Consider the following 26,951-nt stretch of genomic DNA (forward strand, 5'->3'; position numbering starts at 1 on the left):
CTCCGCAAAACAGTCTCTTACCTGATTTTCTGAATCAGAAGGTTTACCAGCTCCCAAACCCTTTGGGAATGGCCCTTCCCTCCTGACCCAAACCTGTGATCGAACCCCTGAACTCCCTGAGTTTCAGGCTTCACGTGTGTGATAAGTAAAAGCATCTGTTTCCCCCGCGACTGACCACGTCCCTCATGGGAGAGTGGAACTGTGATCTTGGGGTCCACACTCGTTTCGTGATAGAATCACATCTCACACACGCTTGATGACACCCCACTCAACCACATGGTACTCACGGTTCCTTTTCCCGCAAGGATTCTTCATGCACGTAGATTTTCTGAGTGAAAAGCACCACAGCCCCAGAGATCCCTCTTTGGATCACTTCGAGTTCCCACAAGCTCTAGGCCCATTTTTATCCTCTCTTTGGCTGTGGTTCTGGCTCTGGTTTGGTGTCTGATTGGTTCTGCCAGTTCCCAATCCTGTCAGGCTGCTGAAATCAGCGGGGCGCCTCCTGAACGGACAGGGCATCCCTGGACCCCAAATTCAGATAATGTTGGGGTCACCAGAATTTTTATAAATGATCAGCCAAAAATCCAAATTATAAATGCGACAAATTTTATTTTCACAACCAAAATATGGTCCTCAAAAACCCACAGCCAAAGACACAGCATCGAGCCCGCGATAAGCGCTGGGTGAACCTAGATCTGACGTCTATCGCATCAGATTCCCCTCTGTTCATGAATGCCGTTTCCAGCGGGGCTGTTTTATACAGTTTTTTATGCCGGAGGCAGAAGTGCCCTGATTTCTTTTGTAACTCCGCATATGCATGAAGGCTTCTTTCACTGTGCAGGGCTGGACAATTGCTGTTTCCAAAGTAGTGGCAGGTGATGATCATGTCAGGGGAAGTCGCGTATTCAAATGTGTGTTCCTTGGTGACTTTGGTTATCTTGAATGATGGTATCTACCAAGCGATGGTCACCCTTGGGTGTTCCCTGATGGCCCCGGAGGCGGCCGATCATTGCGCTGGCCATGTTCTTTCATTGGTAAACAAGGCATTATTCTCCTGCTGCCTTCAGGAGTTTCGAAATTCCAGAGTATTTATCTGTCCCTGGTCTGCTTGTGGTCAGAGACTCATTGGATTTTATAATTCTATAACATACATTCTCTCTTTAAGCATGAATTACTTTATAACATATATTACAAGGGCTTTCATCAGGATATATTTCAAAATTATAAACATGATGTTCAGTGACAAAACAAATGTCTCAGTCTTTAATGGTGTTACTTTCCCAAATAAATCTTTGTTATTCCCTCACAACACATGCATTGAGGTCAAAGAAGGTGTACCACCTATGAGAAAAAAATCCTGGAAAACTGGTAACAATGGATGAGGAGAAGGCTGAGGTACTTCTTGCTGTGTAAGAGTCTTTCTTTTGTTTCTTTGTCTCAAAGAATTTTTCCCCATATATGTTGCTAGGAGACAATAATGACTGGGTACTTAAGAGAGACAAAAGAAAGTGGCCACAGCTCAGGGGAGGGGTCCAGCTGGCTACTCTTTTTTTTTTCCTGGGGGTTTCTTGTGGAGGGCAGAGATACCGTGAGAATTGGACTGCAGCCCCCATTCTGTCTTTGTCTGTCTCCCTCTCTCTCTCTTGGCTTTGGAGGAGTTGCTACTTGTGGGATGGAATTTGCTGCTGCTGCCGTAGCCCAGCCTAGTCCTGCTTCTTCTGCCATGGAGTGAGCCTCTCCTTGTGAGAGCAGCCACTTAACTGGGACCTTATTAACACCTACCTCACTAAAAAAAAGAACTCTTATCATCTGCTCGGGAACTAGGCTGCTGCGGCCCCTCCCCGCCCCCACAGTTCTTTTGCTACTGGTCTGAGTTTTCACTACTTTGTGGCTCTGAACCCTGCCTTACTGGGACGCCTGGCAGTTCCAGCCCTGCCCAGATGCCCTGTGATTCCAGCTACAGCTGCAGAGCTTCTGTTATATCTTGTCTACTACCCCAGGATTTTTTTTTTTTTTTTGCTCATTCCTGCTGTTCCAGCTTGCTGCTTCTGAGAGTCCTACTGGGGCCCCTGGGTGGTTTCTAAAGCAAGCCCTTTTTCCATCCTTTCCCATCTCAGTCAAGCTGCTATTACCACATGGTCCCCGAACTCCACCAGACCACCCCCGTGCAGCTGTGGGGGAATCAATCGCACCTGTCCTGCTGTCCTGGGTTGGCCAGTTGCCCTCGTAACCCACCCTTGAGTCTGCCCTTGAAGTATATCCAAGAGTTCTTAGCCCCATATTTTGTTATGTCTCCCAAGTGCTGGTGCAAAACAGGGAGTCCTTGTTAGAAATTTTTTTCTTGAATATAAGAGAAATTCAAGAAGGTGGCACAAATGTGTGAGAAAGGGTAATCTACTATTCTAAAGTGTGTGGAAGTGTTAAAAACTATACAGCTATATATTAAAAATATACAATGCTACAAATATATATAAAGTATATAAATGTCAAAAACCTTTAGGCATCAAAGCTAGAGGGTGCTTGTATTGTGGCTGATAGGTTTGCAATATTGGGTACTGCAGCTGTTAATGGGGTCAAATCAGCTATCACTTCAGAAATTCCATTTTGTGCTGCAGCAGAAATTTGATATTTTTGAATCTGGGAATGCAGATGCTTCATGGAGTAAGTGCGCTGTATTCTCAGATTTCTTTTAGGGTTAGGGTTAACATTCAAACCAAAGGACCACATGCTGCTTTCCAGCAGACATCAGGTTCCACTATTCAGAACATTGAAACCCAAGATGTTTTAATTGTGATCATTAATTTCAGAGTGAGTAGCTGGCATCCACTTCTCACCCAGGACCCATAAATTAACCTTAGCAGTTCTGTGGTAAGGTAACAGTTCCTCCACTTACTCCAGTGATTTTAGCTCTTTGTCATCCAGGTCTGTAGTAGGTTGACCCTGGCCAGATGCCAGGCACCCACCAAAGCCACTCTCACCCCCCTCTGCAATTGGACAGAGGAGAGAAAATTTAATGAAGGGTTCATGGGTTGAGAGAAGTGTCTCGGGGCCTCTCTCTGGTCAGAGTGACCCCGAGAAATGTTAGAAAGTCTCTTTTCCCAGCCTGGCGCTCGAAGAAGGAGTCAGAGCTCTTCAGTTTTCGGTCTCAAGGTTGTTTATTGTTCCTTATGTATAAAATATTTTCTCCTGTCCAGCTGAGGTCCGTTCAGCTAGACAGTCCAGGGCACTCTGCCTGCCCCTGGGGCAGTGTTATGTCTTTATACTAAAAACTACGTATAAAATGTTTACAATTACTTTCCAATACCTATCACCTATGTTAGACAATGAGCTTCTACTCTTAAACCAATCTAAAAGTGCCAACATCACAGCAGAAGATGGAGGCCAAGAAGAAGAAGGAGAAAGGCTGGACACGCCCAGATCCGTCCATCTTGCCCCCTGAACTCCCTATTCTAAAAACCCCAAAATCTACTTTTTCACCCTGTGATAAATTCACTATCATTCTACTTAAACTGTTGGGGTCTGCAGATCTTCATCTAAGGTTGGTAATTTGCTCCATGGGTCATAATCAAAACCACAGGCATTTTGAGCTTTGTGCCAGGGTCTCTGATTCTCCTGGCAGGGGTCTTGGCTGCTCAGGACAGCCAGAGGGATGTCCTGGATTCTGACAGAGAAGGACTGGGGGAGATCATTCACCAAATACTGTCATGGGCAAAACAGGTTCAACTTAGAGATATTAAATTTACTAGTAAACAAAATCAGAGCAGGATAATGAGAAGTAAAATAAACCCTTAAAAACACCTTCCCCCACCCCTCCCTTCTTCCCAGCTCTACCTCCTACCCCAGTGGCACAAGAAGACAGAGAATGGGGGTTACAGTCAATTCATCACCAGTTGTCTCCCACTGCTCAGTGAGAGGAGTCATTCCCATGTTCCACTGTAGGGTACCTCCCATGGGAGACAGTTGTGCTGGTTTGAAAGTAAACCAAGGGGGAAATGAACCTCACTCAATTAGCTTAAGAGAGATTTCAGGTCGGAGTTATAATTTAATAGAACGATTACAGTAAATGCAATGATACACAGAAAACTGGCTTAAACCCACAAAGTCAGAGTACAACCTGGCACCCTGTTGGTCAGGATGATGGTCGCAGTCCTATCAAGTGGTGATTGCAGTCCTGTTGAAGCGATGGTTCCAGCCAAAAGTGGTGGTCCTGTGGAAGTTCTGTTCCCCTTCTGGATCCATCCAGTAGTGGTGGTATACCACGTCCCTAAACCCCAAGATTATATATGGCCAGGTTCAGGTGGCTCAGTACCTCCCACAGGGTGGAGAGTTTCACAATGGAATTATGTAATCCTGTGAGTCATTTCACTTGCCTATTCTGCTGGTGACATTCAGTTCATTGTGGCCCATTAGCAGAGATGACCCCCTCAGGATGGTTGGGACTGTGCTGGTGCTTCCCCAGAGGGAGTTATCACAGCTGAGTCATTTGTGAGGAAAAAGAAACACTACCCTGCCTCACAGGATTTGCCTCTTTTTCTGTATCTCATTTAATACCCAGTTTGTAGTCTGAGGTGTTTGGTGTGCACTGGGCAGCTACTGCAAACAGCCCATCATTAACAGTTTGTCAGAAATTACATAGAGGGGAGTAGAATACACAGTTTGGGTTACAACCACAGTGTTAAAATGGTGCTCTACTCCTTTAACCAGGACAGCAGTTCTCCACAAACATCTCCAATGTAAGTCCATCCCAGGGGCAACAGTCCTCCTCAAACTGCTGCAGCATGGGTCACTCTTCCACAGGGTGCAGTCCTTCAAGGACAGGATGCTCCAGAGAGGGGTCCTCTTTCCATGGGCCTCCTACTGGCTCACAGCCTTCTCTCAGGCATTCATCTGTTCTGGCATGGCCATCCTCCATGTGCTTCAGGTGAATCTCTGCATCCCTATGGATGTCCACGTGCTGCAGGAGTACAGCTGCTTCACCATGGTCTTCATCATGAGCTGCAGGGGAATCCTGGCTCCGGTGCCTGGAGCACCTCCTCTCCCTCCTTCTTCACTGACCTTGGTGTCTGCAGAGTTGATTCTCTCACACGTTCCCGTGCTGCTCTTCTCTGACCGCAATTACAACTGTGCAATAGCTTTTCATTTTTCTTTCTTCTTAAATATGTGATCAGAGAGGTGTTACCACAATTTCTAATTGGCCCAGCCTTGACCTGCAGCATGTCAATTTTTAGAGCTACCAGGTATTTGCTCTGCCAGATATGGTGGAAACTTCTAGCAGCTTCTCACAGAAGCCATCCCTGTAGCTCCCCACTAACAAAACCAGGCAATGCAAACCCAATACAGGGTCATACACCCAGCTTCTCAGCATCTCGCTGTGTTGATATTGAATGATGTGCTCCCATATCTATTAGAAATGTTATTGTTGATGAGAACCAACTGGAATCAGAATGCATGGGCCATTATTACATATGCATTGATAGGATTCTACCTGATGGATTTCCACTAGAAATGGACTTGGGTGTTGCCGGGCTTGCAAGGGTTCCTCAGGGGTGAAGAGATAGACGAAAATCTTGACTCCATAATCAGAAGGCTGGATTTATTAATTTATGATATGTTACATTATGACTATGCTAATAGGAATAGAGAGAAAAGCTCAGAAGCTTGCTATGCTAAGAATAGCAAAAGGAATGAATCAACAAAGGAGCTCTCTCTGATTCTCCCAGAGAGAGCTCAGTCTTTGATTGGCCCTTAATTGTAAACATGCAACATGGGCCAATCACAGGTGCACCTGTTGCATTCCACAGCAGCAGATAACCATTGTTTACATTCTTTCTCTGGGGCCTCAGCTTCCCAGAAGAGGGAAAAATCCTAAAGAAAGAATTTTTCACAAAAGATGTCTGTGACATTCCACCCTTTAAATTCTAAAAAATTAAAAAGAAAAAATGCTGGTGTGGAATGAACAGGGAATTTCTTCACCTGTATAACATACAATACTAACATATCACTAAAACAATCTTACAATCTAAGAAAATGCAAAAACCAATGCAAAGAAAATTCAAGTCCAAGCAGCTGAGTTTCAGGAACAGTCCATGGACTGAAGATGTTCCTCTTGACATATCTGAAAGTCCTTTTTGGTCCTGAAACAGGCTTGCTGCAGAAAAGTCCATCAATAGTTCTCAAAAACCATTGACAGTCATAACACCATTTCAAACAATTTCAAACAATTTGAACAATTTTTGGAATGTCCTTTTCTGGCCCTTCAATGCTTCAGTGCTTCAGAGCTGCTGCCTGCTATTTTCAATCTTTTTAATTTAATTTTTTTTTTTTAATCAAAAAGGAAAAGAGCAGCAGCTGAGCAGAGCAGTGCCAGAGAAGGAATGGCCCTGGGGGCCCTGGCCCATGAATGAACCAGGAACTCCAAAGCTGGCCCACAAAAGGCGGGCCAGGACCGGTAGTGGAAACCAACAGCCCCACAGCCGTCAAGAGGCCTGGCGGTGGGCCCGGCCCAGGGACCTCGTGAGCCCAACAGCCCAGGCCAAACCCATGAAGCAGACTCTGCATTCCCACAGGCCTGCACCCTGCTGCCAGTACAATGGTAGCACGGTTGGTAAGACGCTTCCTTTCCCCAAAACCACCGAGGCATGCCAGCAGCAGGGAAATAGAATCCTTCCCCAGAAATCCCATCTCGGGTCTGGAGATGTTTGTTCCCCAGAGCAAACAAGCCATGATCTCTTCCAGCCATGCCCTCTGCCTCTGCAATGCACATGCAACAGTTGTGTCTCCCATCTGCCTCATGGCACCACCCTCACCAGGCTGGGGACCAAAGGCAGAACTTTTGGCAGAACACACCCGGCCCTCGCCGCTAGGATGTGCAAGGGGCGGCAGAGATGGCAACTTCCAAGGCCCAGCACCTGACCAAACACTCACCAACCCGCCGAGAATGCTGATCTTGAACGCAGGCAGATGGGCTGCCCCCACCCCCAGCTGTTGGGCCGTGCCGGCTCCACGGAAGGAGTGGATGACGCCCTCTTCCCCCGTCCCAGCTCCCCCCACAGGAGCAGCCCCGGGACAACCCGAAAAACTCGGGGGGGGGGGAAATCGCTCTGGTTGCAGGAACTGCCGCGACAGCTGCTGCCAGAAGCGGCGGGACCGCAGGCTGCTCTGCCTCTGCGGGCGAGCCTGCCGGGCACGGCACGGGGTTGGCAGCGTTGTCAGCATCGTCCTGAACAGGGACTGGCTTGGCTTGAGGCGGCGGGGATGCACGGGAACATGCCGCTGCTGTGTCCCTTGGCTCTGAAAGCGGCGACAGGCATAGCACAGGGTCGGCAGCGTCTTCTGCTGCTGGCTCTGGGGTAAGCTGTAGAGACGCAGTCGCAGTCTATGGCGGAGTACGCACGGGCAGTGGTGGAGCCGACACAGGCAGAGGCGGAGGATCGCTGTTGCTTAGCAACATCAGCAGAGGCAGGGAAGCCGGTGGAGGCGGGGGCTGGATCGCCCGGGGAGGCGGCCGCGCCGGCCCGGCAGGCAGGGCCTCGGGGACTGGTACCAACCCCATCTCTGAGCGGGGCGGGGTCCAAGAGGCCGGCTGTGGCGGGGCCGCCCACTCCCATACCCCCGGAGAGAGAGAAGGGGGGGAAAGGACCGCTCCATCTGAGCATGCTCCGGAGACACAGTAAAAAAAACTTCTTCAACTCGCGGCGGAGTTACACCCCCCCTCCCCCGCCGGGAAGCAGGGGGGGGAATTGGAAGCAGCAACTCATTCCCCAAAGGGTCTTCTCCTGCTGAGGACAGAGGGAAAGGAGCCTGTCCCTTGCTGTGGGATCTCAGCACCTCAGGACTGATGTGCAGAGTGACTGAGACCACCCTTGGGGGGCTCGGGAGTCCTGGAATGTTGCCAGAAGTGTCTGGTGGCTGGACTTTGATCCTACACAGGAGACGACACCTGTATGAGGATGGGAGGATTTCACTGGGGTAAATGGTGAAGGGATAAGTTAATTAGAATGGGAAACACAGGGTTTAAGATTTCTGTACAGGGGGGTTTAGAGAAGTAAGATGGAGGAATTGGGGCGTGTCCTGTCCTTCTTCTTCTTCATCTTAGCCTCCATCTTCTGTGGTGATGTTGGCACTTTGGGATTGGTTATTACTAAAAGTGCACTGGTCAATAAGGGTAAAAGGTATTGGGGAAAATAGGTAAATATTGTATACGTAATTTTGAGTATAAAGATAGGTGACCGCCCCGGGGGCGCGCAGTGTGCTCATGGCTGACTTGCTGTGCAGACCTCTGTCGGGCCGAGAGAAAATCTTTTAGATAAATAACTAATAAACATAAACACTGAAGACCGAGGAAAAACCTGAAGCCTCTTCTCGTCCTTTGGAGCGCGGGCTGCCCAAGGCCACCCTGGGCCTTTCCAGGTCATTAAAACAGCCGAGAAACCGACACCTTGCAGTTAGCAATCCAGGGAAAAACAGCTGCTCTCCGTTTCAAGATAGAAAAGAGTACACAGAATACGACTGGGTAAACGCGGGGGAATCCCCCACCATGGTCCCAAACGAATTGAAAAATGGATTCCATGCACTCCCATATGAAAACATCCAGGACATATAGCACATTAGTAAAGAACCCCAAAAGCTTTGCCCATCAAAAAAACTCATAGAAATCTGTTTCTGACAGTAAAAGTCCATCCTCTTCACTCCATTTTTGCCAGAGGGCAATAAGTTTCTCCTCTGAAGGAGAAAATTGAACATCATCCTCTAAAGGGGGCGTCTCCCATATGAACAGCCACAAACTACAAATGGCTGCATCTTCAGGAAGGGAAAAGCCAACAGTACCTTTTGAAAGAGTCCAGCATGCTCTGGCCAGCTCCACGGTGCTGCTGCTCTTTCTGAACATCTTCCTGGAGGTTTTTCAGAAGGTTCACTTTGTGGTCAGCCTTGGCTGTGAACTCTGTCCAAATCAGGATCTTCAGTTCTTCAGCTCCTGGCTAAAATCCACTTCTGTGGTCACTTGTGAAGCAACCATCAATGCTGCACATTCGGGTTCACCCAGTGCAGCAATTTGCTCCTCTGGTCTCATCAAATTTATTTTCGTCCTCAGTTGGGGTTCACCAGATGTTACCGGGCTTGCAAGGGTTCCTCAGGGGTGAAGAGAGAGGTGAGAATCTTGACCTCATGAGCAGAAGGCTGGATTTATTAATTTATGATATACGTTACATTATGACTATGCTAATAGGAATAGATAGAAAAGCTCAGAAGCTTGCTATGCTAAGAATAGCAAAAGGAATGAATCAACAAAGGAGCTCTCTCTGATTCTCCCAGAGAGAGCTCAGTCTTTGATTGGCCCTTAATTGTAAACATGCAACATGGGCCAATCACAGGTGCACCTGTTGCATTCCACAGCAGCAGATAACCATTGTTTACATTCTTTCTCTGGGGCCTCAGCTTCCCAGAAGAGGGAAAAATCCTAAAGAAAGGATTTTTCACAAAAGATGTCTGTGACACTTGGGTGTGCTGGTTGACAGCGGGCTGGATATGAGCCAGCAGTGTGCCCAAGTGGCCAAGAAGACCAATGGCATCTTGACCTATATCAAGAATAGTGTGGCTAGCAGGACTAGACAAGTGATTGTCCCCCTGTAGTTGGCACTGGTGAGGCCATACATTGAATACTATGTTAAATTAAGGCCCCTGACTCCAAAAAGGGCATTGAGGTGCTGGAGTGTTTCCAAAGAAGGGCAATGAAGCTGGTGAAGGGTATAAAAAGCATATTGCATGAGGAGAAGCTGAAGGAACTGTGGTTGTTACGTCTGGAGAAGAAAAGGCTCAGGGGGTCCTGATTACTCTCTACAACTGCCTGAAAGGAGATTGTAGTGAGGTGGTAGTCAGTCCCTTCTGCCATGTCTCAAGTGAAAAGATGAGAGAAAATGGCCTTAAGTTGTGTCAGAGTGGGTTTGTAATAGATATTAGAAAAAAAAATGCACAGAAAGTGTAGTTAGACATGGGAATAAGTTGCCCAGGGAGGTGGTGGAGTCACTGTCTCTGGAAGTGTTCAAGACATGTCTGGATGTGGCACTTGGGGATATGGTTTAGAGGTGATTATGGTGGTGCTGGGTTGCCAGTTGGACTAGATGATCTTGAAGGTCTCTTCCAACCTTGATTATTCTGTGACTGGTATTCCTGAGCAGTCAGCTCAAAATAATTCAGCTGATGATGATCATTCCAAAGCCTCTGAACTCTGGAGGGAAGTGGTGGGTAAATCCCTGTATATTGTGTCTTTCCTTGAGATTGGAGGGTAGGACAATCCTCCTCTTCTTCTTTATCAAAGAGCAGATCTGTTTTAACGATCAAAAAATTTCCCACAGACAGCAGAGTGGAGAATATTTTCTCAGGGCTGTAAAAATTAATTGGGAAGGGTGGGCAAATAGACACATCCTGTCACAGCACAGCTGGTCAGTGACTGGGCAATTAATTTGGCCATAAATGAGAAACCCAGTTCAGCTAGCCCGGTTCGATAAACCCGTCCCTGGGTGAACAATGATAGGATACATTCAAAGCCAAACAGGGACTTCACCCAATCCTGTTCCACCCTAAGCTGCAGACATCTCACTGGTCAAGGAGCTGGGTGGTGTTAAGACCAGAGCAATCAGCTGCTTAAACTCAGGAGTTTAAAACCACCTATATTATAAGCAGGCATCCATAATAAACTGTCGCTGTTGTCACATGGATCTCTGAGAGTTTGTGCCATCCCTGTCTCCAACCAACAACCCCACGTAACAACATCCCAGTTCCCAGCCATGCTTTTAAGGGGCATCTGAAGGCCACAGAATCTGTGTTCCCATTCCTTTCTGCATGCTCTGGGTTCCCAAAGTAGTTACAGGGTGGAAAGCAGAGACTTGCCAACCTTTCCAGATGTCAGAGGTATTTACTGTGTCAAAGGAAGCTACACTTTCTAAGGTTCTACCAAGGGTGTATTTGTACCCAGCACCCAGATCCATTGCTCAGAGTGTAAGTGCACACTGTTGTCTGGAGCTATTTCCCACTACAGAGAGTGTGGGCAGGTGATGGGTGTAAAAAGACTGTTGACCTGATGCATTATGGCAGATTTTGTGTTTCTTGCTCAGTACTGCCAAAAGGAAAAAAGGTATTTCCATGGGTTGTTTTAAACAAAGACTAAAAACTCTAGTGAGCATGCCATGTTCCTTAAATCCCTGATTTCAGTTTAAAGTGATTTCAGCTTCTCTGTGCCCCTGCATACTGAGGATTCACAGCACTCCTGCTCCATGAAGGCTCACTGGAACTATTTTCTGATGTTCAGAAATGACACATTGTACACACTGTACAACACAGCTGTACCTAGCAGGAGGGCAGAGTTTTCAAGGCCCATCCTGTCAGGCCTATAGAAAAAAAACAAATAGGGAACCACCCCACCATTTGAATGCTGTGGCAACCATACCAAATTAAGCTCTGAGTATGTGGGGAGAAAACTGATTAAACTCTGGCCTCAGCCAACTGTTTATACAGTGGCCTGATGGAATGTCTTTTTCTCCCTAAGAATGAAGACATAAGGAGGCCTCAGGAACAAAAAGCCCCTTAAACATATGTGAACCTAGAGCCCTTTAGAGCCTTTACAGCCACATTTCAGCCCCTGCCTTTTGATTGGGAAGGTTGTGTTCTGATCCCAGTGAGTAGAGAGAATCACAGACAATTTACTATCCATTTCTGCACTTTCACGTTGGTACAAATGATGTAACAACAAAAAGTCTAAGATCAATCAAAATAAACTTCAGAGTGTGGATGCCATTGGACAGAGAGAGAAACGGCAAGCGTTTCTCACAGTGACTTGTGAGAATTTTTAGGGAGCTGTAAGGATGTGATAACTTGTTAAGTATAAGCAATCTACAAGTAGTGTTTTTCTACTTCATCTGTCTGTTCTTCTCAAAGACAGTGTGTGAAGAAGATATTTTTTTTAGTTAGCCAATGAAATAAAATCTATCGTATCACTATAAAAACTGCGCAGTTCTCTTTAATAAAACTTTCTTTGCTCTTTCTAAAATATTGCCTCCTGCCTATTCCTGTATCATTCTCGGCACAAGAGTGACATCAGAGTCCTGGGAAGAATGATAAAATATGTGGGAGCACAGGTAGTGTTTTCCTCAATTCTGGGGGATTTTCCTCAATAATAGGGAGAAACTTTGGAAGAAACAGGTGAGCCTAGGATATCAATACCTGGCTGCAGGACTGGTGCCTGCACCAAAATGTTGAGGCTTTAAGCAATGGAATAGCCTTTGAAAGGCAAGGTATTCTGGGTCTTGATGTCCAGATGGAGAAAGCACATTTTTGGACATAAGATGATGGGGCTGATCGAGAACTTGAATTGATGGGAAAGGGGATACCAACAGGAGAGTTGAAGGGAAGAAGGGTTTTCATGGCATTGCCTGAGGGTAGAAATGTTAGTGGGAACATTTATGCTGCTCCTGGGAGCATGGAGGGCTCAGGAGCACACCTGAACTCATTGTACACCAACACGTGCAGTATGAGAAACAAACAGGATGAACAAGAAGCGTTGGTCAGTTCCCAGAGTTATGATGTCATTGGTGTTAGTGAGACTTGGTCTAATAAGTCCCACAACTGAAATGCCAGGATGGAGGACTACAGGCTGTTCAGGAAGGCTAGGCAGGGCAAGCGAGGTGGAGGAGTTGCACTGTATGTGAGAGGTATAACTGTATGTCCATTTACAGTTTGGGTTGATGTGGTTGAGAGCCTCTGGGTGAGGATTAGGGGGATGGAAAACAAAGCAGCTGTCATGGTGAGTGTCTACTATTGATCAACCAGCCAAGGCGATGACACTGAGGAGTTAGTCTACAGGCAATTAGGAGAACTCTCTGGATTGGTAGCCCTTGTCCTTATGGGAGATTTGAAATTTCCAGGCATCAACAGGGAATACCATTCTTCTGTGACAAGCAAGTCTGTAAAATTCCTGAAGTTTGTGGAAGATAACTTCTTGTCACAGGTATTCAGTGAACCAATTAGGAAAGATGCCCTCTTAGACTTCTTTGTGATTAGAGAAGGAATCATGGGAGATGTGATGGTGGTTGTCTTGGCCACAGTGATTACAAAATGGTTGAGATTAAAATTTTCAGTGTAACGAGAAAAAAAGTCAGCAGAGTTGCTACCCTGGATTTTGAGAGAGCAAACTTTAGGCTACTCAGGAAACTATTTAGCAGAGTACCCCAGGAATCTCCTTTTTAGTACCAAAGAGTCCATGAGTGCTGGTCAATCTTTAGGAACCACCTTTTAAATGTACAGGAGTAAGCAATCTCATTGTATCCTAAGTCAAGTAAGCAGAGCAGAGGACCAGCTTGGTTGAACAGGAAACTCCTCCTGGAGCTCAAAGAGAAAAAGAAATGGTATGATTCCAGAAAGTGAGGTCAGGCTTCTCAGGAAGATTACAGAGCTGTGGTTAGTATATGTAGGGAGAAGACACAAAAGGCCAAAGCTCAATTAGAGTTGAAACTGGCCAGTGTTATGTCAGAAAACAAGAAAGGTTTTTTAAAGTATGTTGATTACAGGAGGAGGTGTAAAGAAAACATTGGACTGTACTTGTTAAAGGTGATCATCTAAATGATAGAGATGAACAAAAAGCAGAGGCATTAAATGGGGGGTTTTTTTGCTTCAGTCTTTAATGATACTGATAGACCTTGGACTGCCCCATCCTCTGAGTTGGAAAGCCATGACTGCAGAAACATTGCCTTCCTTTGAGGACTCTAAAATTGTAAATTACCAGCTGTATCATCTGAATGTTCATAAGTCTATGGCGCCTGATGGGATTCATCCCAGATTTCTGAAGGAGCTAGAGGATGTTATGGCAGGACCCTTCTCAATCATCTACTAAAGGTCTTGGGAGTCTGGGGAGGTGTCTGCTGACTGGAAGCTAGGCAATATTATTCCAATCTATAAGAGGGGCATGAAGGAAGCCTCAGCGAACTACAGACTGGTTAGTCTAGCTTCAGTACCTGGAAAAATGATGGAGAAGATCATACTGGGTGCTATTGAAAGATATTTAAAGAGTAATGCAATCATCAGGCACAATTAATGGGTTCACAAAGGGAAAGTCCTATTAACTAATTTTATATTTTTCTATGATAATGTCAATTGCCTAGTGGATGAAAGGAAGGTAATGGATGTAGTTTTTCTTGATTTTAGTAAGGCCATTGATACTGTCCCTTACAGCATCCTTCTGGACAAGCTGTCCAACTGTGGGATGAGCAGGTTTACAGTGCACTGGGTGAAGAGCTGGCTGAAGGGCAGAGCTCAAAGGTTTGTAGTGAATGGACTGTCAACTGTTTGTATTGTTTGTAGCGAATCTGACTGTCAACCAGTCACCAGCAGTGTTCCTTGGGGCTCAATTCTAGGGCCAGTTCTGTTCAATATCTTTATCAATGATCTGGATGCAGGAGTTGAATGCACCATTAGCAAGTTTGCAGATACCAAACTGGGAGTTGCTGTTGACTCGCTTAAGGAACAAGATATCTTGCTCTAGATAGATTGGAGCATTAGATTATGATTATTGGGATGAAATTTAACAAGTCAAAATGCCAGATTCTGCACCTGGGATAGAGTAATGCTGGGCACAAATATAAAGTGGGAGAGGAGTGGCTGGAGACCAGCCCGGCAGAAAGGAAACTGGTAGTGCAGGTCAATAGCAAGTTCAGTAACAGTTAGCAGTGACCTCTGGTGGCCAAGAGGGCAAACTGCATCATGGGATGCATCCAACACAATATAACCAGTCAGTCAAAAGAGGTGATTATCTCGATGTATTCAGGGTTGGTGCAGCCATACCTTGAGTCGTGAGTGTAGTTCTGGGTCCTACAATTTAAGTAGGATGTTAAGGTCCTTGAATACGTCCAGAAGAGGGCAACAAAACTGGTCAAAGGGCTGGAAGGTATGTCCTGAGAGGAGCGGCCAAGGATTTTTGGCTCATCTAGTTTGGAAAAAAAGATGCTGAGGGGTGATGCCATTCCTCTCTCCATCTTCCTGAGGAGGGAAAGTGGAGAGGGCAGCATTCAGTTTGCATGGCCAGGTTTAGGCAACCAGGTTGACTTCTGTGAGATCAGTGTAGGGGCAGAGATCCACCTGCAGCACATGGAAGAGGCCCACATCAGAGCAGATGAATTCCTGAGAGGAGGCTGTGAACCTCTGGGAGGCCCATGGAGAGAGGAGCCCATGCTGGAGCATCCTGTCTTTGAAGGACTGCACCCCATGGAAGAGTGACCCATGCTGCAGCAGTTTGCAGAGGACTGTTGCTCATGAGATGGACTCATGTTGGAGAAGTTCACAGAGAATTGTCTCCCATAGAAGGAACCCCACACTGGAGCAGGGGAAGAACTGTCCCTGAGCAGTGGGAGAAACAATGTGTGATGAACTGACCATAACCCCCATTCACTGTCTTCCTGTACCACTGGGGGAGGAGGTGGAGCTTGAGAGGAAGGAGGGAAGGAGGGGGGAGGAAGGTGTTTTTAAGATCTTGTTTTACTTCTCATTATCCTGCTCTGTTTTTTTTAGTAATAAATTCAATCAATATCTTTAATTTGAGTCTGTTTTGCCAGACAGCATTTGGTGAGTGATGTTTCCCAGTCTTTAACTCATGAACCCTTCATTATATTTTCTCTCCTTTGTCCAGATGTGGAAGGGAGTGATAGAAAGGCTTTGTTGGATACCTGGCATCCAGCCTGAGTCAACTCATTACAGGTGCTGATCTCTCCTCCCTGGTGTCCACTGAGAGGATGCATGGGAATGGTTCAGAGCTGTGCCAGGAGAGGTTTAGACTGGATGTTAAGAAGCATTTCTTTGCCAAAAGGGTGGTCAAACACTGGAAAAGGTTTCCTAGAGAGGTGGTTGATGCACCAAGCCTGTCAGTGTTTAAGGCATTAAGACAATGCCCTTAATGACATGCTTTAACTTTTGATCAGGCCTGAATTGGTCATGTAGTTGCACCAGATGGTCACTGTAGATTTCTTCCAACTGAAATATTCTATTCTATTCTAGTCTAGTCTAGTCTAGTCTAGCCTATTTTCATCATCTGGCTCAGGGCTGGTCACACCACAAAGCTGAGATTTTGATGTTGGGGTCAGAACTGAAAGCATCAGTCTAGGGAAGCTTGTAAAAACTGTCAGAATTGCCGAGTGAATTTCAATAACAAAAGCCTGTGGTGTGTCTCAGTGTGCTCATAGGCCTTCATAAGCAATTAGTCAAGTAAATGTTTTTCTGGGTGGACGAGTTATAGAGAGGGAAATGCATCCATTCAGTATGCACAGAAGCAGAGCATGTTCATTCAAAGAGGGCACTCCAGCCTGTGGGATCTCAGCACCTCAGGACAGAGGTGCAGAGTGGCCAAGAACACCCTTGGGGGGCTCGGGAGTCCTGGAATGTTGCCAGAAGTGTCTGGTGGCAGGACTTTGATCCTACACAGGAGATGACACCTGTATGAGGACTGGGAGGATTTCACTGGGGTGAATGGTGAAGGGATAAGTTAATTAGAGTGTAAAACACAGGGTTTAGGATTTCTGTACAGGGGGGTCTAAAGAAGTAAGATGGAGGAATTGGGGGGTGTCCTGTCCTTCTTCTTCTTCTTCTTGGCCTCCATCTTCTGTGGTGATGGTGGCACTTTGGGATTGGTCATTACTAGAAGAGCACCGGTTAATAAGGATAGAAGGTATTGAGGAAAAATTATAAATATTGTATACGTAACTTCGGGTATAAAGATAAGTGACCGCCTCGGGGGCTCTCAGTGTGCTCATGGCTGGCTTGCTGTGCAGACCTCTGTTGGGCTGAAAGAAAATCTTTTAGATAAACAATTAATAAACACCGAGACCGAGAAAAGATCAGAAGTCTCTCCTCGTCCTTTGAAGCGCCGGGCTGTCCAAGGCCACCCTGGGCCTTTCCAGGCCACCTAAACAGCCGAGAAACCGACACCAGCCAAGTTGTCTTCCCACAGCCAGGGATTGTTCATTGCTACAGAATGCATATGAAGTGATGGGAAATAAGACATTGCCTTGATGCTCCTGGACCAGAGATTAATACATGCTGGCACTGCAGATGCTGTCTCTGGCCTAGTTCAGTTTCCTTTTGGTTCCATTTTACTCTTTGGAGGAAATGGACCTGGCCGATATATACAGTGGTGATTGCCCAGACTGATGGTTCTTTGTGATCCCTCTACCCTAGTTGTGAGTCTCTTTTGCAGTGATAATAGCATGTTCCTCTGTGGGTTCTCCTTGTAGAGGAGCAGTGCTGCTGAGGCAGAAAAGCATAATTCCAAACCTTGGAAATGAATTCCTGGTGTGGACAGGCATTGTTAAGGACTCTGCTGGTGTGCCTTTAATCATCCCCATATCCAGGGGCAGGGGCAGAGATGCAGTCTCTACCAGTTTCCAGACCTTTCTAGTCACCAGGGGGAAAGGAAGACACATCTCCAGGGATGGACTTGTCTCCCTTTAAAATGAATGTCTAAGGCAGAATGGAATAAATCACTCTTTGAAAATCATCTTCCTCTTCTCTGGTGGTCTAGGAAGCCCTTTCTATTTGTTTGCTCTAGAGCCCAGCTTTGAGATTGTTCTAGCAGAGTCCTCTGGTCCAGGACCAGAGTCCAGATCCTCAAAGGCACCTCAGAACATTTCTCACCTCCTGCTGTTCATGCACATGAATGTCTAATGTCACTGGAAGGTTACCCACAAGGATAAGCTACAGTCAGTATATCAACTTGTAAGAAAAATAGGGTCTGGTTTTCATTTAAAGAGTTTAAGTAGAATTTTAACTGTTTGAGCCTAAGCTAGTCCAGGTGGCCTGGCCCTTTCCCTGACATGTGAACTGCTGGCTGTGTGTTCCTTCCATGTGGGACCTCATATGTTCCAGTGCTGGACTGCACCACCACAGAAGGCAATATCTGGCCATTGCACCATCATTTAGCATAACATGTCTAATCCCATGCCTTCCTGCAGCCAGCAGATTGAGGGTCTGTGGTGTGAAAAGAGGAGGCTTCCTTGACCCTTAGTGTGGGAAGATTTACTCAACCCTTAGTGTTAAATTTGTCTGTCAGCATCCCAGGAAAGTTGAGACCCTTGTGCCTGACCAGTTTGTCAGCGTCCCATTAGAGGGATCCTTCACTGAGCTGTCCTATTAGATAGGAGTGTGGTTTGACTGACTTAGTCAGGGTAACACATCAACAGCATAAGGGAGACCCCTCAGCAGGTCTTTCTCTTTATTAGTGTTACCTGCTGCTGGCAACTGCCAGTGTCCACAAAGGATTCACACAAACAGTTTATGTAATAACACTCCATTAATATAAAATCATTACAGGTTAAGGTTCAAAGGTTGTTGGTGATAGTGTCTGACTGCAAAAATATACTTGAAGAAATATGCAGGTGTTGTGATTTGACACTGGCACAATGCCAGGCATCCACGAAAGCTGCTCACTCACCCTTCCCTGCCACAGCTTGTCAGAGGAGAAAAAAAATTAAAGAAGAGTTAATGAGCTAAGGACCGTGAGAAAATATTTCAAGGGCAAACCAGGCTCAACTAAGTTGCAAAGTGAATTTATTACTAACAAAGTCGGAGTAGGATAATGAGAAGTAAAATAGGCCCTTAAAACATCTTTTCTTCCCCCAGCCCGCTCTCTCCTTCCCACTGACAGGGCAGGGAGACACGGTATGTGGGTTTGGTCAGTTCATCACCCGAAGTTTTCTTCCACTGCTCACGGAGAGGAGTCCTTCCCCTGCTACACTGTGAGGTCCCTCCCACAGGAGAGTGTTCTCTGCAAACTTCTCCAGTGTGGCTCCAATCTCACAAGCAGCAGTCTTCCCAAAACTGCTGCAATGTGGAGTCCCTCCCACAGGCACACAGTCCTCCCAAAACTGTTGCGGCATGGGTCACTCTTCCATGGAGTGCAGTCCTCCAAGGACAGGCTGCTTCAGCCTGGAAGCAAGGGCCCTCTCTCTCCACTGGGTCTCCCACTGGATCACAGCCTCCTCCAGGCATCCACCTGCTCCAGTGTAAGAATCTCCCCCATGGGCTGTGGGTGGATCTCTGCATCCTCCATGGATCCCCATGGGCTGCAGGGGGACAGCCTGCTTCACCATGGTCATTACCATGACCTGCAGAGGAATCTTGGCTCTGACACTTGGAGCACTTCCTGCCCCTCCTTCTTCACTGACCTTGGTGCCTCCATGTTGTTTTCCCTCACATGTTCTCACCTCCTCCTCTTCTCTGACTAGAAGAAAAAATTGCACGTGGCCCACTTTATTTTGATTTTTGTCTTAAATATGTTATCACAGAGGTATTACCAACCTTTCTAATTGGTCCAGCTTTGGCCAGCAGCATGTCCATCTTCAGAGCCATCAGGGATTGACTCTGCCAGACATGGTGCAAGCTTCTAGCAGCTTCTCACAGAAGCCACCTCTGTGGCCCCCCTGCTACAAAAAAACAAGTCATGCAAAACCAACACAACAGGCAAGCTCTAATTTTCCATAAAATGTTCAGCACATGCATAGAGTATGATTCTTACCCAATAGGCATCCATATGGGGGAGAAGACAGGTTCAGCCCATCAACTGATCCCAGCAGTTATAATGGAGTCTTCCCTAACTTTTCCCCCATTCTCAACTGACTTTTATATTATTTCTTTGTGTTTAGATGAGTCTTGAGGGACTCTAGTCATGCATACCTTTGTTACTGATTGGTGCAAAATTCTTGAGCTTCGCTTTTAAAGATACAGTCAAAAAGAATATAGAGCGCATGCCCAGTGAGGGGTGGTCATACCTTGGAGGCAGGTAGCTTTGGGATGGAGGTGTGCATTATTACTAGGCGTTAATAAAGCAAGTTCATTTAAGGAGAAGAATTTCCCCACAGTTGCTGGCTCAGCAGTAGGATGTCTTCCCCTATTGCCCATGACTGACAGGTGTTATGTGGTTTATCAGCTGTAAAGTATCATTGAGTTCCCTTCCCTGCAAGGATTTCCAGAGTCTGGCCATGGTTTCTCCACTCTGCTCCACTCTCCATTCCATCACCCTTCACAGATGTGTGTGTATGGGGAATCATCATGGAATAGGTTTCAAGTCATGCCAACCACATTCCATCCAGGGAGCAACAAGTGATTTACTGTATAATTTCTGTACTAACTCCTGTTAAGATGCCAATACAACTCTTCAGTTTCTTCTAATTGTATCCCCAGTTACCTGTCCACAGGGTCCTCAGTCATTTTCCTACAGTTTCCAAGGACTTAGTTTTCTTCAGTACTACTAGGAAGCATCCAGCTCTTGGAGTCATGTTTTTGAAAAGCAGCTGTATCTTTCCTTTTCCCAGACTGTTAGAGAAAAGGTTCTTATCTGGGAAGCCTGGACACAGGTGGTGGCCTGCCACTTACCACCTTACACATCCTGTATATATATATATCTCCATGTTTAATTTAGTTTCTAGCTTCTAGTGGGAAGAAGTGAATGTGTTTGAAAACCAATTTTATTTAATATGGTGCTAAATAGAGACAGTTACAAGTTTGATGTTTGCCATGAAAGGAGTTTGAATATCATAGAATCATAAAACAGAATTATAGAATATGCTGAGTTGGAAGGGACCCATCAGGATCGTCTAGTCCAACTCCTGGCACACACAGAACAACCCAAGAATGACACCATGTGCCTGAGTGCCTGAGAGCTTTGTCCAAATGCTTCTTGAACTCTGTCAGGCTTGGTGCTGTGACCACTTCCCTGGGAAGCCTGTTCCAGTGCTCAACCACCCTCTGGGTGAAAAACTTCATATCTAACATAAGCCTTCCTTGAAACAATTTCAGGCCATTGTCTCGAGTCCTGTCACTGATCACCAGAGAGAAGAGATCAGTGCCTGCCCCTCCACTTCCCATTGTGAGGATGCTGAAGACCACCATGAGGTCTCCCCTCAGTCTTCTCTAGGCTGAACAAACCAAGTGATCTCAGCCACTCTTCATAAGGCTTCCCCTCCAGACCCTTCACCATCCTTGTGGCCCTCTTTTGGATGCTCTCCAATAGATGAATGTCTTTTATATTGTTGTGCCCAAAACTGCACACAGTACTCGAGGTGAGGCCTCACCAGTGCAGAAGGGGACAATCACCTCCTTTGGCTGATGATGCTGTGCTTGATGTACCCCAGGACACAGTTGGCCCTCCTGGCTGCCAGGGCACTGCTGACTCATATTCAACTTGCCATCAACCAGGACCCTAATGTCTTGAGAAGGCTGACCTGGAACAGAGACTAGACAAAGTGAAAATAATAAAATAGGTGTTTATTAAAAGGCCTTAAATGATACACCTTGGGCAGTACAAGAGCCTGGCCAGGGCTACACCCAAGATGGACCCAAAATGGTCACAAAATGGATGACCAGTCACAAAGTTTTACACTTTTATATGTTTTGGTCCATTTTCATATTGGGGCTAATTGTCCAATTATAGCTTCAGGTTATGAAGTTCCATCCTCCTTGTTTGCTCTCTTCGGTTCCCCGTTGTTTATGCTTTTTGAGCCTGAAGCTTGTAACGGTTGTTCTTGGTTCTCAAGCTGGAAAAAGATTGTTTTGTCCAAGTACCCTGTAAAGAGAGCTTACAAATACTTAATATGAAGCTCAGAGCTACATACCTAGACAGCGCAGAATCTGAAAAATATAAAAAGTTAAAACTTAAGGCATCAACCCCAAGGTTCCTTTGCCCTGTGCTACTTTCCAGCCTCTTGTTGCTTAGTCTATAGACACATCTAGGGTTGTCCTATCCCGGGTGCAGAATTCGGCACTTTTCTGTCACTGTCATATTTTCTGAAAAATCATTTTGCCCAGGATTCTTCTTCTGGGAAGCTGAGAAGCCTCAAACAGAAATGAAAACAATAATTATCTGATTAGCTTCTCCTCTGTTTTGCTGCTTTGGAATGTGGTTTGGACATTGTTTACCAACAGGTGCTTGCTTCATTGGTTTCATGTGAATTGTTTTTACTTAATGACCAATCACCGTCCAGCTGTGTCGGGACTCTGGAAGGAGTCACGAGCTTTTCATTAGTATCTTTTAGCCTTCTATCTGTATACTTTCTCTATTCTTTAGTGTAGTTTAGTATAGCATTCTTTATTATAATATAGATCATAAAATAATAAATTAGCCTTCTAAGAACATGGAGTCAGATTCATAATTTCCTCCCTTCAACGGAGGTCTCAGAAAATACCACACTTGTCCTTGTTAAACTTTATATGGTTGGTGATTTGTTGAGGTCTCTCTGCAGGTCCTCTCTGTCCTTAAGGGAGTCGACAGCAAACTTACTTAGTATTCCTTTGAGTCCTTGTCTTGGTTTGAAATAACAGGCATCTGCTTAAGGAAGGCAGGAGCCTCCCCTGAATTGGGAAATGTAAACCCCCTCCCTCTGAATTATTATGATGTTGAAATTAAAAGGCTCTCAGGCAAAGATACGGGAGTAGGAATAACAGTTCTTTATTAGGGAAGAAAATAAAAATAAAAATGCAGTAATATGAAACAACACTGAGAGAGTCAGAATATGACCTGACATCCATTTGGTCCGGGTGTTGATAGCAGTCTGATTGAATGGTGGCTGCAGTATTCCTGGAGTGACAAATGTGGTTCTGTTGAAGCAGTGGTCCTGTAGAAGGGTGTAGTTTTCCTCTGAAGGTCCAGTGGTAGTGTAGATGGGGCTGGTCTTTCCTCTGGGAATCCAGTGGAGAAAAAAGCTGCTCCTCTAGGAATCCAGTGGGAATAGTCTGCCTGTGGTGTTCCAAATCTCAGATTATATTTAGGTAGGAATGCTTGGCTCTTGCCTCTGGGCGGAGCACCTCACATTGGGATGATGTAATTTTATCAGTCATGAAGTGAGACTCAATGGCCCATTAATAGAAGATATCTCTCTGGAGGGAGGATTGGTTGTGGAAGAGATAAAGAAAGCTGCCCAATTAACAGAAGATAACTGCTCCACAGACAGGAATAGAATACACACCCCTATTTCCAACTGAAGACAGTCCTGCATCCTAGTCATTAATGAAGATATTGAAGACAACTGGGCATAGGATGGAGCCCTGTGGAACCATACTAGTGACCAAACTCTAGTCTGATTTAACCCCATTGACTCTCTGTGCCCAACTGCTGAGCCAGTTGTTTACCCATCACGTAACATGGTTATCCAGCTGTGTGCTGGACATTTTGTCCAGAAGGATATTATGTGACACAATACCAGAAGCTTTTCTGAAATAAAAAGAGATTGCATCTACTGGCTTCCCTTGATCAACTAGGTGTCTTACCCTGTTATAGAAGGAAATCGGGTTCGACAAGCTGGACTTTCTCCTTATGAAGAAATGCTGGCTGTAACCAGTGCTGTGTTGTCCTCCATTTGTCAATACCTCCCAGAATAAGCTTTTCCATTATTTTACTGGTCACTGAACTGAGACTCACAGACCTGTAGTTTCCAGGGTCCTCCTTCTTGCCCTTCTTAAAAATCTGGACAACATTAGCTAGCTTCCAGTCAGCTGGCACCTCTCTGGATTCCCAAGACTACTCAAAAATCATATTTTCATCAGTGCTGGAGCTGCCTGAATTGGCACTTTGTATATCTAAATCCTCTGCTATGCTGTACCATAGAGTACAAAACTACCTGAATTAGGTTGCCTACAAGTAGGCATAATGAGGTGGACTCAGTGTTTGAGGAACTTTGGTTTTCAGGGGGATTTCAGTGGCAGTGAAAAATGCTGTGCTGACAGATACTGAAATTAAATCTTTCTAGTTAGTCAAAACCAAATAGATCCAGGTTGGTAACTACAGACTTCTTTACTCCTCTCCAAGAGGGACTGGAGATTGAATTCTCTTACTCATTTAGTCCTTATTTCTTCTGAGATGGACTTTAACACAGCTGGTCATGAGTTTTTTGGTTTTACTCATGAGGCAGACTGGTCCACTTGGAACTCAGCTGAAACTGTAAATGTGTTTCATACAACACCCAAAAGTCATCACATGGAAATTGTTTTGGACTACTGTGAGAGCAGGCTGAATTTGAACTGGTGACCCACCCTCTATATTATATTCTCAGTATTATCTATCATATAAGCCAGATGTTGAAATCTGGTGTTTTCAAGGGTACTTACAGTACCCCGGAAACTAAACATAGCACACTAAACATGTTTCCAAAGTTTTGTCTAGGTTTCCCTAGGTTTCAGCCATTCAAAACACTGGCATGTTCTCTGTTCCCTCTGAATGTGGGTGGGAATGGACTCACCTAACAGTCAGAGAACAGACTGCAGAACTTTTTGTTTAATTATTGTTTTGTTTCATTTTCTTTCTCAACAGGATCCAACAGCTGCATCTATTTTGGACAGAGATTGTGGTATGAGAGGAGAGACTGTAGCCATGAACTGTAAGCCATCCCCACTTCAAGTGAAATTAGGTGAGTCTTTGCTGATGGAGAGTAAAAAGGCTGAATCCAAGGTCTGAAATATGGTGAGGTGCTTGTGGGACCATATGGAGATCTTCATGTATATGGCTGAGCATGCCAGCTCAGCTCAGACAACTCCAGAGAACTTTATCAGTGTAATTCTTCTGCAAACATGCAAGGGCACTTTATCATGGGCTGTGGTAGAGGAAGAAAACTATGCCTGAAATAAACAAAAAGAGGGCCAGGAGACTTCTTCTCCTTTTTAATGCCTTTATTAAAAGTGATCAGCTCAGGATTGGGCGGCTCGACGGGTCTGCAGCGTCCGTCGTCTCTCCCAGGGCGACTCAGAGGAGGAGGATATGCACAGCTCTGTCCACCAGGGGCAGAGCTGGGGATCTGATCCTCTTGGGAGCCTTCAGGGCCTGATCCCATAAGATGGTGCCCCTCCCACTCTGTCAGCTTGCTCTCACCGCCGGGGTCACCTCCCATGGTCAGGGCGAGAGGGTCCGAAGGTGTTCCGCGTCTCTGCAGGCTCAGCACTTCGTTCCTCACGTCCAGACATCACTCCAGTCTCTCAACTCTTAGGTGGCTCGTTGTTTTTGGGGTTTCTCCATGAGTTTGGAGATGGGGGTCCCACAAAGCATTCTGGTCTTGCGAGTCACTTTGCATAACCCCCCCCACCTTCTCAGGTGTCTTCCCTATTCTGAGAAAGGTAAAACTTAGCTTCGGGCAAGGTCCCCACCCAGGAGAAGGGCCATTACCTCGCCCCAGCCAGGGCTTTTACTAATACAAAAACAACCATTAACGACAACGACCCGTGATTACAATAACAAAGGCCGCAGCCCAGCAGTAGTGGTAACTTTTTAAAACAAAAAAATATTAACCAAATTTTTGTTCATAACAGTCCCCCCTCTTTTTTCTTTGATCGAGCTTAAATTCTAAGCTCGCATCAACTCCCAATTTTTTGTTTTGAATCTACTATAAATCCCTTGTGCACTTTGGTAATCATGGTTACTTTACTTTGTTACTTTCCCTGGTTTCTTCAGGTTGGTCTGCACGGCCAGTACTATTTTACTAAAACAGATAAACAAGCATAGTAAAAAGAGCAATCCTCCAAGTACACACACAGTGAGAAAAACTACCTTCTCCCATACATCTTTTTTGAAAATCTTTAGGTTCTCCCACCCACTGGGATCAAGTGTAGGAGTTTGTTCCTCATTATTTACACATGCTAACCTTTTTATTTCGTTTGAAATGTTCCTAATAATTGAATTCTTTATTTTTAATACTGCCTGGAGCCGGATAACTTTGAATAACATAGATATTGGGATCCGAATTTGGCTTTTACAATTTTGGATTTTCTCAATTTGTATTCCACTTTGCTTGTTCTGTTTAATTTCTCCCAACAAATCATTATATATAGGAACTCCCAAACTTGACCCAATTTCTTTGGGTAATAAGAAAATTGGTTTTATCACTCTAGCGGTGCAGCTGCCAGACAAGATCAAATCTAGGGGTTTAAGGCTCCCCTGAAATGTGTTCCAAGAGGAGTTTATCTCTTTTCCAGTATACCCATATAGATACTTGTAACAAACAATTTTTCTTACCATTTTCACCATTTCTTTGCTTTTTACTAGATCTGCTGAGCTTGTTTCAGCAGCATCCCATTCAAAGCACAACCAGGCTTCCCCTATAGGGCACTCTCCTAGGAGCGGCTGCCTAAAAGTGGCAGTATTGTATACTATCCAATACACTCTCTTATTTTTTTGATAAAAGACCAATTGGGAGAGGTTAACACAATCAGGGTTAGAACTGATGTGGACTCTCGACAAGGAGCTCACTTCCTCCTCACAGAGGGGTTGGTAGCATTCATTGCACGGCTCAGCTGGGCTCCCCTGAGCACCACCAGCAATCAGAGCCATCATTACTACCCTTCCCAAGAGTCCGGTATGGGTCATCTCACACAGCCTGCCCACCCGGCCTTGCCTCTTGGGGAACTTTACTGAGGAAAAGCTTCCAAGCTCTTCAGAGTCCCTTCTACCCGTTTCTCTGGTTAAACCTCTCTTGGTCTGTTCCCTACCAATTTTGGTTTCCCCTCCCAGGGGAGTGTTCTGTAGAGGATTAACCTGGAGTCTTTAGAAATAAATTGGGGAACTTAACCAGAATTACTTATTTACAGTCCTAAAATTTTACCAACATAATTTACACAGAACAGTCTTAAAACATTTTAAGCAATATTAGAACTCTTAACAAACAATTTTTTTCCCACACAGTTCAGTCTTTTTGACTCTTCCTTCTGAGAGTCAACTTTAAATCCTTTGGTCCTTTTACCACAGTGTACTCAGGTGATTTAGCTTGTGAAGCAGATGAATCTCGTCCAGCGCCGGGGGGTGAGAGTGGTGTAGACTCTGGTCCAATGCCAGAGGGGGAAGCTGATGTTGGATCCGGTCCCGTACCTGGGGGTGAGACTGGCCCTTTTATTCTTGTGATATGAGTCCAACCTTTTTCTTTGGTCCGCACAGCTGAATTTGTGAT

The 26,951-nt window shown here is 45.5% G+C and overlaps 1 protein-coding gene across 2 annotated transcripts in view; it reads left to right on the forward strand.

Annotated features, from left to right (window-relative positions):
- LOC134431554 (protein FAM219A-like) overlaps nucleotides 1-26,951 on the forward strand; it is a 346,687-nt gene that overhangs the window by 126,017 nt on the left and 193,719 nt on the right. For both annotated transcript variants that reach the window (XM_063179561.1, XM_063179562.1), the window contains exon 2: nucleotides 24,332-24,428. In XM_063179561.1, the coding sequence (XP_063035631.1) occupies nucleotides 24,332-24,428 (97 nt within the window). The remainder of the gene's footprint in view (nucleotides 1-24,331; nucleotides 24,429-26,951) is intronic.

The sequence above is a fragment of the Melospiza melodia genome, chromosome W, assembly GCF_035770615.1.
Source record: "Melospiza melodia melodia isolate bMelMel2 chromosome W, bMelMel2.pri, whole genome shotgun sequence".
Classification (NCBI taxonomy): domain Eukaryota; kingdom Metazoa; phylum Chordata; class Aves; order Passeriformes; family Passerellidae; genus Melospiza; species Melospiza melodia.